Source organism: Galeopterus variegatus, unplaced genomic scaffold, assembly GCF_000696425.1.
Source record: "Galeopterus variegatus unplaced genomic scaffold, G_variegatus-3.0.2 Scaffold3893, whole genome shotgun sequence".
Classification (NCBI taxonomy): domain Eukaryota; kingdom Metazoa; phylum Chordata; class Mammalia; order Dermoptera; family Cynocephalidae; genus Galeopterus; species Galeopterus variegatus.
The window spans coordinates 65,714-79,148 of NW_007730004.1; the positions used below are offsets into that span (position 1 = coordinate 65,714).

Consider the following 13,435-nt stretch of genomic DNA (forward strand, 5'->3'; position numbering starts at 1 on the left):
TTCACAGGTAAGTGAGTGAGCCTTCAGACTGTCCCAGTCCCCAGTCTTTGGACTATCCCAGTTGATACCATGTGGAGCAACCTGAGCTATTTCTCTTGCGCTCTGACCAAATTGCAGATCTATGGACAGAAATGTTTAAGCCACTAAGTTTTGGGGTGGTTAGGCAGCAACAGATGACCAGAATGCTAAACATAGTAAACTGTTCCCCACACAGCCAACATTTCCCGTATCTACCATGTTTCCCAAACTCAACTGGAGAGTTGCTAGTAGAGTCCAGAGGAAAAATAAGTGAAGTTGCCAGGTACCTGGTAATTTGAAATTTCTGTCTGGTAAAATAAAGCAAGATAGATATCCATTCATAATTAAAATCATTCTTAATTGAGAGCCATTGCAAAACAGCTACTCCAAAACTGAAAAATTAGTTTCTAGTGGTTCTAGGAGAGGAAAAGGGAATTTGGCTTTGGGTCAGACTCTGTTCAGGGAGAAAATCACTTTGGTCATTTAGATGTAAGTGGGTAAGTTAGCCCTAAAGTAACCCGAATGCAATATTAAATTGCTTCCTGGTCAGTAAATACACATTTTTATTTTAAAAATTACCCACTTGGTATATTTTCAGCCCCTTATGTTGTTGGTTCATTATATTTATGGAGGACTGCTGGCAACTCTAGTTCCAAAAACATCTTCCTGATTAAGTTTAGGGCGTGTTGCAGATATGTATGTATCTACTTAGATATACAGACCTATCTATACAGAGGCATAGATAGGTCCCAGTGATTGACAATGCACATTAGCATATTGGAGCTTTGAAATCCTAGGGTTGAAAAGTCTGTTTTAACTTGAAGAGAGCCTTACACCGAATTACTTATCCACAGAACCACTAACATCTCAGGACATATTGGTCTGGACCACTGGTTCTAAAACTGCTTGATCTTAGGACCCCTTTACATTCTTTACATATTGGTCTGGACCACTGGTTCTAAAACTGCTTGATCTTAGGACCCCTTTACATTCTTAAATTATTGAGGATGCCAAAGAGCTTTTTTATGACATTTGTATCAGTATTTTCCATATTAGAAATTGAAAATTTTTAAAAATGTAATTTATACTTCCACTTACAGCCAAGATAACGGGACCAAATTTACCCTCTCACTGAAAACAGAAAAAGATAAATGACATGAAAAGATTTTCAGGACACAGGGACATTAGGCAACAAAGGACAATTACGGAAATATCAGTTTTACAGATTACCAAAGCTTACTGCTTTGACAGAGTTTCCAGGCCATACTGCAAGGAAGGAGAACACGGGGGGAAGTGGAAGCAATCCTGAGTTGGGGAGACAGAACTGAGAGTCCAGAGAGACCAAGGTGGCTAGAGCTGGCCGGACTGGGGAGAGCTGCACAGAGAGAACTCTAGGATATGCAGAGCACTGCCCAACCCCCACCTTGCAAGTCTTCAGCGGAGCTCTGATAGAACACGCATGTTGGGTAACACCCAAGGCCAGGGTAAGGACCTTAGAGGGAATGATGTCTGGTGCACACTTGGAGCGGGAATAGTACCTGTTCCACCAGCATGACTCCTGGGGCTCTGGACAGAGTACATAGAATGCTCTTTTAACTCAGTAATGGAGAGTAAGTAGCCCTAAACTGACCAATGTTCTTTTTTTTTTTTTCCTTAAAAGCAAGACCTGAAAGGTTCAAATTTTCCAAATAATTTAACTACATCCCAGAACAATGCTCAAGAATTTCTATAGGACTACAAAAATGTACAGGACCCAATTCACAGTGTTTGGCATCCAATCAAAAATTACCAAGCATACAAAGAAGCAGGAAAGTACAACCCATAATAACAGCAAAAAAAATCTATCAAAACTAACCAGAACTGACATAGATGTGAAAATTTATAGGTAAGGATATTAAAACTGTTATAACTACTACATATTTTCAAAAAGTTAAACAGAGATATAGAAGATATAAAAACAGGTCCAAATCAAACATTGTAGGTGAAAACTATAAAGTGTGAGATGAAAATATACTGAATGGTAATGACAGACTAGACAATGCAGGGAAAAAAAATTAGTGAATTTAAAGATATACAAAGGATCCAAAATATATACTTGAGAAAAAAGAATTTAAAAAACCAATTGTGGATCAGTGAGTTGTATGACACCCTCAGGTGGCCTAATATATGTGTAATTGGAGTTTCCTGAAAGGGAGGAGGAAAAATATTTGAAGAAATAATGGCTGAAAAATTTCCAAACACAATGAAAACTGCAAACCTACAGATCTAAGCAGCAGCAACAAAGTCTTTCTGGTGCTTTGAATGGAAACAATCTTTCTGAATACTAAAAACAATGCCATCTATTAAAAATGTTTGTTAATCCTAGTAAATGTCTGATGACAGATATTCTACTGAAATTTATCTGAGCAAAACATTCATATCCAATTCAAAGGCAAAAGAGTTTTATAAGAGGCACGCCTAGTTTTCTTGAGTGTGTTATTTAGCTGACTTGGATCAAAGGGCACTGAATGTTCCATTTGGAATTACAGATTTTTCTATTTTAAAATTCATATAAATATTTTTGATAAAAAACTCTTATAACAAGCACTTTATGAAACTGAAGTAAGTTTACTTTCTGGCAAGAAGCTAAGATTTGTTCTGGCATGTACCACCTATTTCCAATTATCTACCAGTTGGCAAGGACTGGGGATAAAGACAAATAGAAGATTTAAAGGAGGAAAGTACTTGACTGGAGCGAAAACTGATACTTTATTTTACATAGTTGTTCAAAATACTGTTACGGAGTTATTTTTATTTATTTATTTATTTATTTTTTTTGTCTTTTTGTCTTTTTTTCCGTGTCCGGCAACGGATCACAACCCTCAGTGTTGCCCCCGTACCGGACCGGGGACCGGCAACGGAGCTGACTTGGATCAAAGGGCACTGAATGTTCCATTTGGAATTACAGATTTTTCTATTTTAAAATTCATATAAATATTTTTGATAAAAAACTCTTATAACAAGCACTTTATGAAACTGAAGTAAGTTTACTTTCTGGCAAGAAGCTAAGATTTGTTCTGGCATGTACCACCTATTTCCAATTATCTACCAGTTGGCAAGGACTGGGGATAAAGACAAATAGAAGATTTAAAGGAGGAAAGTACTTGACTGGAGCGAAAACTGATACTTTATTTTACATAGTTGTTCAAAATACTGTTACGGAGTTATTTTTTTAATATCATAAAATAATTATAAACTGAGTATTAGTCCAATCTGAAAATATTCCTGTTTAATACCACTGGCTTCTCAATTAAATTACCAACAATCATGTGAACAAGAAAGGGCTCCTTTATAATTCTTGCTTTTTAAACTCCCAAATAAGGAAGGTTTCTTTTCCATGCCTAAGTTCTCAAGTAATTGAGATCAATGTTTGGTAAGTTTCATTCTGCAATATTTTACTATAGTGTCTGTCATTAGACATACTTACATTTAAAACTTGGAGATTCATACAGTCCCTGAGGATCCTAATTAACTCCATGGAACCATGGAACCCAAAATTCTTAAAGAAAAATTTATTCTCTTTATTTAAAGAAAACACAAAAAACAAAAACTTTAATTACACACACACACAGAATTGGACTTTTTTTTTTTTAAATACTAACACCATGTTTTACTTTTTCAAATTGCCATAGTCTTATGCCACTTGACTCCTAGACTACCAGCATATAAGTATATAGAATAATCTTTTCTTATCATAGGCATCACCATCACAGTTTCATCAATTTCTTGAAGTGACTTGAGTGAAATCATAAACAAGCACACACTTAAGAGTCAATATTTATTCTGATTAATATTTTACAAAATCTTGACAGATTTAATTTATGTAAGGAGAGCTAATTTATTAAACACTTTACAGGTTTTTTTTTTCCACAGAATAATGCAGTAAGTAGCAAAATAATACTTGGCACAGTTATAAATAAAGAGAATATGAAATAAAAATACCCATAGCTTAAGTATAATGATGCTGTTTTATGTCTATTAATATTTCAAATAAATTCCTGGAAATAACAAAAATATGAATGAAAAAAACTCCCAAAGGAGTAATTGATGTTCAGAGCTGAGAATAAAAAGTTTCCATCTGCTACAGGTATTCAATTAAGCTGACATGAGCTATTCCCAGAAGGTTCACCCTCACACAACTTTGAAAGTGGGTTAAGTTGGCTCCACACACAGGACTTACAAAATAATTAGACAGACTCCTGCATAGCTGGCTCTTGACCATCTGATCATTTCTGAGTTATAGATTTCACTGGTACTATGAGATGGTTACTAATAAAGCATTCACATTGTTAATACTTCCCATGTAATTATACATCTAGAGGCATTTTTAACTGTCTATTTAACTAAAAGACATCTCCTTTACACTGAAAAGAATATTGTACCACAAAGAAAGAACATGGTAACAACATTCTTATCCAAACTCTGAGAAAACCGCCAGTCTTCAATTGTTAATAAAAATGTATTTGATAAAAATTGCAACTGAGTCTTTCATGTGAAATGGCTTAAAATACAAAAAACTAAAACAAATTCTAACATTTTATAAATAACTTTGAATTTAAAAATTACCTAAAATTCCCCCCAATTAGTAGTCAAAACTAGCAGAGACATCTGTAAAGTAAACCAGTTTTTACATACTATGACAAAATGGCACAATGCTATTGCCACACCACACCCATCTCTTCCCTTTTCAAAAATAAAGTACATATGCCAATTTTCTAATATTAAAACACGAACATACACTAAGGGGTAATCTCTTTTTGATGTGTGACTTATGGTCAAAGAAACTACTGTATAAAAATGGTACTTGGAAATACTGAACATCAACTATATACATTTTCACTGCTCCTCTTACTAAGGCAAGGGGCGGGTATACCACTAGATTGCTTTAATACCTGTAATCTGCATTTTTACAGGGAATACTAATTTTACCAAGCATCAGACATGCAGTGAACTTGCAGGGTATAATGCCTATTAACAGCGACACTGAACATCACTAGAAGCTCATTAGTTATCTCCCTTTTCTTTTTGGTTCAATAAAATGAAATGAGCAGCTTTAAAAAACACTGACACATACAGACACAGAGAAAAGTATTTGATAAATTATTTATGTACAGATACACATTCTTTACACTGGTCTAGGATCTGTCATCAGTCTGACCACTCTTCCCCCTCCTCCCTCACCCTATTCCCTCTCACAGGTTCCCACAGGTTGCTCGAACCACAGTTTGCTACAGCACTTAAGAGGACTAAACCAAGTCTCTGTAAACAATATTTATGGAAGCAATGAGTGGTAGCTCACCATGAGGGTATGGAAATGCTGCAACAAAAATTGATCAGTGCATCACATTTAACAATAAGAAAATCTTTCGGAAATTATTTCAGACAGAATTAACAAATTTCAAAACATAGTGAATGTTGAGAAAACCGAAATAATCTTAGGGATTAAATTCTACTTTCTCACAGGTCATTTTTTAAAACCAGAAAATACCATTAACTTTTCTTTTATTCACATGTGCTATGTACAGAGATCATGCTCCATCTTTAGCTAAACTCCATTATTTTGTCTACAATTTATTTTGTTGCCCAGAATTTTAAAATAAGTATATCCACTTACCTCTATTACTGAGAATTTTGCATTAACTTATTTGTTCGGACTTTTCTCGAAAATACCATCTCAACTCTTTTAAAAATTGGACTGTCTGCACATCAAATTAAACTCTAATTTATGCTTCATAAATTAGTATCTGCTAGTATACATTCTATGTGATGTATCATGCACTTAGTAGGGTTTTTAAATTTGAACAAAATAACATGACTTACTATACTCATGCAAGTGCTTTATTATCAGAGCATAAAACCTCAGAGCAAGGTTACTACAAATTATTTCACTGAACTAGAAATATATCAGCATTCCAACAGCTGATAGGAAAAAAATACTGTTAGCACATTTTTGGTGAACGTTATTTTCCTGTGCCTTTGAAGACACATTACAGTAGACCCCTAATAAAACTACATGATTTTCATCACAGTATTTACATGTACATTTTAAAATGTACATAACACTAGTCAATCAATTTAAGAAAATTCTGGAATTAGATGCAATACTCTTAAGTAGACTGCATCATAAAGTTTAGCCACAGACCATAAATTTAGTTTTAGTTAAAATTGAACATTTCTGACCAGTATACCATATCTGTCAACAAAATAAGTTCACTCTTTTTTTGTGAAAAGTATGAGAACAAAACCAAAAGTTGAGTATGTTGTGAGTTCCCACAGTAAGAACCATTAAAATCCTTTCTACAATATTTTTTCTCTCAGAAGTGGCAGTGTGTTCTGTCCATGTTTACTTTTGTTAATAAAAGTGTTGAAAAAAAGACTGTAAAATTCACTGTTAGCCCTACACATACAGCATGCTATTGTTCAAAGGATGTGGATTCGAGAGTGAGAGAGACACGGACAGACACAATTTTCAGGCACCACTCAGCAATATGCTTCATCAGATAAAGATGTTGCTACACAAGCTGGTACCCAGATCCTGATATTTGGTCATATTCTATTGTATACTGCCTGGTCCAGTCCACAATAACAGGACGAAAGAGGCCACAGCATCGAAATTCAAAGAAGTCTATAATATTCCTTACACATCCATGGCTAGAAATGACCCCCCAAAAAGAAAAAAAAAATCAATTAGTGCAAATGATTTAATACATGAGTTCAATATAATTTTGGTGTTAAATATATATTTTTCTAAACTTAAAAACTCAGGTTACTTGGAAGAAAAAATAATTTATAATTCTACAAAATATATATGCATTCATGTTTCTCCAGAGCTTTGCCACTTTTTTTTTCTCTTCTGCTAATTTAAAGTGTTACACAATTATATCTTAAAGTTATTCAAATTTGAATTTATTTCATTCCTGTGCCATGAGCAGTTTTTGATAAAAACTTCCTTGACTCGTGGTTTTTTAGCAGAGAGAAAAACTACTCCCAAAATTGAGAAAAAAAATGTAAAAGACAAAATAACTACAAGTAGTATGAATTTGGCAGTAGACTAACAATTTAAAAAAAGAAATGTCCAGGACAAGTTCAGGGAATTTTAAGACTTTAATAATACCTTCGGAAAAGCCATCAATTTTACATCTTATGTAATTATTGTACTATGTGCGAATTCTTAAAACTACCCAACTGACTGACTGTCTGTTTTTACTTAAAGGTTTGCTTGCTTTCCAGAAGTATGCAATAATTAATAGCACCACCAAAGCTAGAGGGTAGGTAGTAGCTTGAGTAAAACTCAAAATTCTAAATATTTCCTATAATTAGGGCACTACTATTTCTAAGCATCAGACTGAATGCAAATTTTCAAAATATATATATAAAAAGAGATATCACAAAGTTATATACAATTGATGTTATGTTATGTTATGCTGTTATGGTGAGCTAACCAATTCTTCTTGTGCAGAAATATCAAATTCAGTAGGATTTACGCTAAAAGAAATATTCTCTATTTCATATCCTACTGTTATACCTAAATAAAAGACTTCTCCCTGATGGATTCACTAGACAATTACTGAGTTTGGTTAGTAAGAAAATTTATATAACAAGGGGAAATATTAAATTTATAAATATGTACATACTTGAATGGGCTTTCAATAGATGTTGTTGTGACTTTAAAGTGCTTGTATCTTCTAGCATTCATTCTTTCATTTGTAGTAATACCTAAACATGATATCTAAGAGGGAAGAGAAAGCAAACCATTACTTTTTCTGAATATTTAATGTAAAAAACAGTTAATTCTCAAGAGGACTAGGATGAAGAGAAAAATAAAGTCTGCTTTTGGTTTTCTATCAGAACATCATCAAACTCAATTTGACTCTGTGAAAAGCAGTCAGTTAAATGTGAAAAATATTTAAAAACAGGTTACTTGACATTGTGCAAGTGGACTATATACACAGACAATTTTTCTATCAGCCTCTTATTTAGAATGAGCTTTTAAAAGATCCTTAATTTTTTAAAGAAGACCTTTGAATAAATATTGATATTTGTGGATAATAAAACAACAACATTAAAATGAACATCCAGTTGGATGTATTTGATTCAGGAGTAACAAAAATAAAAATTTCTGTTGAGAGAAGTACTGAAAGTCAAAAGTTCATAATATGAGAAGAGGAAGGGCAAAAAGGGAGTAGAAAGGAAAAGGAAATTGAAAACTAAAATTAATCCTTGAAAAGCAGGAGTGGGGAGGAAGAGAATACATTATTATCTTTTAAGCAAGGAGGGAATTTTTAAAAGCGTTTTCAGTTGGCACTCTAAAGAACAAATAATTTACTTGCACATACCTGGTACATCTGACACATGAGTAATACAGCCACCCACATGAAATGAAAAACACTGTTCAGAAACATCCAAAACATCCAAGGTGAACATGTGGCAATTTGAGTAATATACGTCCAAAATCCATCCTTGGTGTATGTGGTCTCACAGTGGAGTCCCCAGTCTAAAACCAGAACAGAAGTACACACGTTTACTCAATAATCATCCAAGAACCTTGTGTAGGCATTTGTGCTGGCACTACTTAGAAAACGTGACCTAACAGTCTAGATTTTATTGATGACATTCAATAGCAAATGTTTTTATTTTCTTAAATAACCCCATTATATTAATGAAAAAATGTACCAAAGGCCGAAATGGAAAAGCACCAATCTTAAAAAGAAATTACCGTATCTTAACAGCTGCATACACACAATACTTAAAAGAACGTTTTTTTTAAACAAAGATAGGATAATATATGTTAGTTTTTCGGACGGGTGGGAAGCATATAACGTTACAGGATCACCTTGGTGAGGTGACTTTTTCTAACATAAAATCTCCTGCTCTTTGAGAGCTGCTGCCATAAAGGATTACTGTTCTTGGCAAGAAAGTGTTTTCTCTCTGTTGTGTTGGAACAGAAATTAGGTTAAGTTCTTTGACCATATCTTTCTATTAATCTCTGAGATAGTACCCTCCTTTTGTTCATTAGGGCAATAACATTGATTATTTTAAATTATTTGTGGGGGTAGGAGGACCAGGAAATTACCCTTCCAAGATTCATTTTTAAGCCAGCATCTAATAACATGTTTATGCTAAGCACCACAAAGCCCTGAAGCACAGTAACTAATATCTTCATTTAAACTCTTTCCAGATTGTGTTCTCAATGCAATGACAACCCATCATTTCCTCTAGAAAGTACTAAACCCATGTGATGAAATAAATGACAACATATTCTTAAAAACGTAATTTCTGATACCTATTAATATTCTCTAATAGGCAATAATTATACCTTACTTTTCAAAATATTTGTATTTCTGTACAAACTTAACTTTAAGTATATTTTCCCAACTGGTAAAAAAGAGGAACTAGCACAATCACTTAATCTATTTACTACCAGAATAAAGCAAGCACATGATGTGAAAAATGTTGGTGTATTCTACCCAGAAGCTTTTCAAAGCTTATTAAACCAACATGTTTTTCAGAAGACACAAGTATTAAACTGTAGTTAACTGATCACTGTCTGCTTATACTATATGTTGAACATATTTGATAGATCTATATCTATTTTTTCCTTTATGTTTCAGAAGGTGAGATCTATATCTATTTTTTTCTTTATGTTTTATGAGGTGCCCCAAACCATAACTTTTAGTTAAAAGACTTTTTCATCACTATAATTTGTTAATACGGTAACTATAATCTGAGTATGAAAACATTTATGTTTTAAGAAGGCGAAAAGCTAATTATACTCACAAGAAATACAACCATAAATCATCCAGCAGATCATAAAAAGCAAGAAGAATAGGTAGCCCATAAAATATCTATGATTGCCTGCACCTGAAGAACAACACAGAAGCAATTTTTTTTTTAAGCTAAGTAAAAACAACTAGTAATACACAGGTGTGATACAATTGGGACAATAATCACATATAGTAATTATTTTATAGAATGGTTTTCAAGAAAATAAATGTTCTAATAGAAATCTTGAAGAATGCTTATAATTATACACAAAGATGCGATGACTGCAATGTTGTTCGTTCTGAAGGCAAAAGTGTCCCAAAGAATCAAACAAAACACAATTAATCCTGACCTTTAATCCTATTTGCTTTGTGAGGTTTAAAATAACCCTATTTTATCTTTACTTTTATAAACTTTATATCCCAACTTTTCAAAGACTTCTCCCCACCAGAGGTATACAATCTTTGTAATGTTTCCCACTGTCACCTCATAAAATTCCCAGGGCCATTTCTTAGACCAGTTAGTTCATCTCCTCAGACTACACCATTCCTGAATACTAAGGTGTGTACAGTTCTTATCTGTCATTCCTCTCTGCCTCTGTACGTAACACTTTCAAATTCTTTACTTTCTCTATTTCAACTAAACAAAACAGCATTATTGGCCTCCTTATTTCATTGTTACTCAAGGGAGAAAGTAGAAAGAGTAGGAATCAGAAAGAAGCGACATAGAAGTGATATCAATCTTTCCTAGACACTGATTTTATAAATTTTTCCCTCTTTCAACTATGCTGCTGTTTTGTGAACCAGAAGATAATTGGGACTTGGAGGGTAGGGGTGCAGGAATGAACTTTCTATTACTTTATTACCGTACTTCATTAGTTACTTAAAGTAACTTAAATGAATATATTCAGAAATTACTAATATAACTTACCTACACAGTTACCCACCCATGGGCAATGATGATCAAACTTCGCTATACAGCGGTTGCACACACCACAATGTTTGGACCTCACTGGTTTTCGTATCTGTTAATAGGCATGTTAAAGGATTATGAAAGGCACTGTACCTAAAAAAGAAAAGCTAAACATTTACTTTCTCAAAATATAATTATGATTATATAAAACCATTTTTCAACAAGATTATTCCAAGGTTTTCAAATGAATAAATCTCAAACAAAAATCACTTTTGTTTTGTTTAATGAAATTTCTAACTGCAACAACAAAGGCTAAAAAAAGCCTACTCCAGAATATAAACTCTTAATGTTGTGATAAATGATACTATATTTAATTCGTATCCCTCAAATTTCTGAATAATAAAAATATCACTCTCCAGGCTTCTAAATGAAGACTCATGATACTGGTTGCTCTTTAATAAAACTGTTCCATTGTAAAAGGAAGGTGAGGATAGAAGTGAATAAAAGTAGCTTTTAAAATTCAAAATCATTAATAATATGTAAGCATCTTCCCCAAATTAACAAATCCAGCAAAAAAAAAAAAAAACAAGTATACACATCTATTTCTCTTTAAGTGCCTCCTGAGACTTCAGATTAAGATACAGCATTTCTTCTGCTGGAATAATTGACCACACTAAGAAAGTAAAACATGCTTAGGAAGTATAGATAGTCACTATTTCTTGCAAAAAATATAAAATCCATGATTACTTAGCTCTTGAAAGGCAATAAAGAATTCATGTTTATTATGTCTGTTTTAAGTATTTTGAAATGCTTTCTTACCCTACATTATTCTAAATCAGCCAAGTGAATACAAGAACTCATTGGTGATCTTCAGAGGGCTGGTAGTCCCAATGCTGGATATATGACAAGAGCTAGAGTTACTAACTTCTGCCAGAAACAAAATTTATAATATCCTTCACTGGTGTTTCAACAAAAGCACTACCATTTCTCCACTGGTTTGCACAGGCTACACACTATTTTGAGGTACTACGTAGGAGGACTGTGCAGTTACTACATCTACTAAAAATGATCTGTGGACCAAAGAAAAGGGTAAATTATTCTTCACCACAGATATGACACTAAATCCATTTAGGAGAAAGCAGTAGGATATGTCAAACAACTTCTACCCCACTTCCAACCCTCAGCTACATTTCCCCTTTGGGCAAAACTAATCAAAAATCTGAACAACAGTTAAAGGGTGAGTGACTTGGTCTCAAAGTTCCTGAACATAAAAGCCTCCTTGGTTCATTTACAAAGTAACTCATTTTTAGAAAATTCTGATCTACATGTTGTCTTCAAAGTGAAGCATACCCACAGGATAACAACTACCTCTATCGATTTGAATCATTTTATAATAGAATATGCTCTTTACTTTGCAACAAGGAATTATCAATCCAGGAATACACGGTGTATAACAACATAATACATAATGTAATGCTTATGTTATAATGATAAAAAGTCTTGTTCTTGTCATCAGATATTTATTTAACAATGAAACTACTATATGTATTGAGTGACTACATAAATAATTTGTTTGCCATATGGCAAGTACACCAGCATTTCATACTTGACTTTGTGGAACATAATAATATTTCCACAGAACAGCAGTGTATCAAAACATTCTAAACAGGAGCAGGGTTAGTGAGAAATTGCTTACTGGACAAATGATTGTTTTGTCATGATGAATATGTTAATTATCCTGATTTGATCATCACGCATTGTACACAGTGATTGATATTAAACTCTGTACCCCATAAATATGTATAATCAGTTATGTTTAAAAAACAACAAAAAAAATTCTAAACATTAAGAGAAGAATGTCAACCTTGTAAATTACCCATTGTAAGGCACGGAAACAGAAACCTTTTTAAAGAATGCCTGAATATATAAAAGAATACAGTCAGTATTCTAAAGTTGCTACCAAAAGTAAAGCTGCATATATTTTGAATATTTAAAATCACAACTGGTCAAAGAACAACAACTGAAACAACTTAAAGAATTTGTAGAATTAGAGCTTTGTTTCAAAAATTCATTCCATAATACTAAACTAAGTCAACTATTTTACTATCAACCAAATGTTAGACATTAGTTTACTTGCAGTACATAACTTAGACGTGTAAAAAAGCATTTAGTTTCATGTATGATTTGGGGATATTTCAATTTCCACATAGAAAAACATGCAGTCTATAAATTTTTTACAAATACTAATTATAAAAATTAGGCAGAAAATAATTAAAACATTAAACGACATTCTATAGAAAATTAATGTCTATAATAATAAAATAAACTTGCCAATATTATACCTAACTCCATAAATAAATACTATTTAATTTCATATGTACCTTTGCCTATGACCTGCTTGAAGATAACCAGTTTTAAAATGAGTGATAAAATAGTACTCGAAGTTGTATAAACACTCACACTGACAAAAACTGCTCAAATTGAACTTGTTTAAAGGCCATCTTGTCGTAAAAGTTATCTTATAGGTTTTCCCACTGTGACTTTAAATACAAGAATAAATTTCCTTAAAATGTAGTTAAGAAGACAATTTATAAGGAAACCATAATAAATCTTTGATTTTAAATACTTTATTACTTAGTTTTTAACTTACTGAGTGACATTTTAAGAGAAGAATGAATACAAACGAATGATACCTGTGAATCAG

General features: G+C 32.9%; 1 protein-coding gene across 2 annotated transcripts in view; it reads right to left on the reverse strand.

Moving 5' to 3' along the window:
* Positions 1–13,435, reverse strand: part of ZDHHC17 (zinc finger, DHHC-type containing 17) — a 117,830-nt gene that overhangs the window by 24,577 nt on the left and 79,818 nt on the right. The window contains exons 13-17 of one of the 2 annotated variants that reach the window (XM_008586234.1): positions 10,750–10,843; positions 9,835–9,918; positions 8,394–8,551; positions 7,692–7,786; positions 3,822–6,708 (exon numbers count right to left, since the gene is read on the reverse strand). In XM_008586234.1, the coding sequence (XP_008584456.1) occupies positions 6,570–6,708; positions 7,692–7,786; positions 8,394–8,551; positions 9,835–9,918; positions 10,750–10,843 (570 nt within the window). In that variant the 3' untranslated portion in view covers positions 3,822–6,569. Of the gene's footprint in view, positions 1–3,821; positions 6,709–7,691; positions 7,787–8,393; positions 8,552–9,834; positions 9,919–10,749; positions 10,844–13,435 lie in introns of those variants that run through there. The other variant, XM_008586233.1, reaches the window with a different exon arrangement.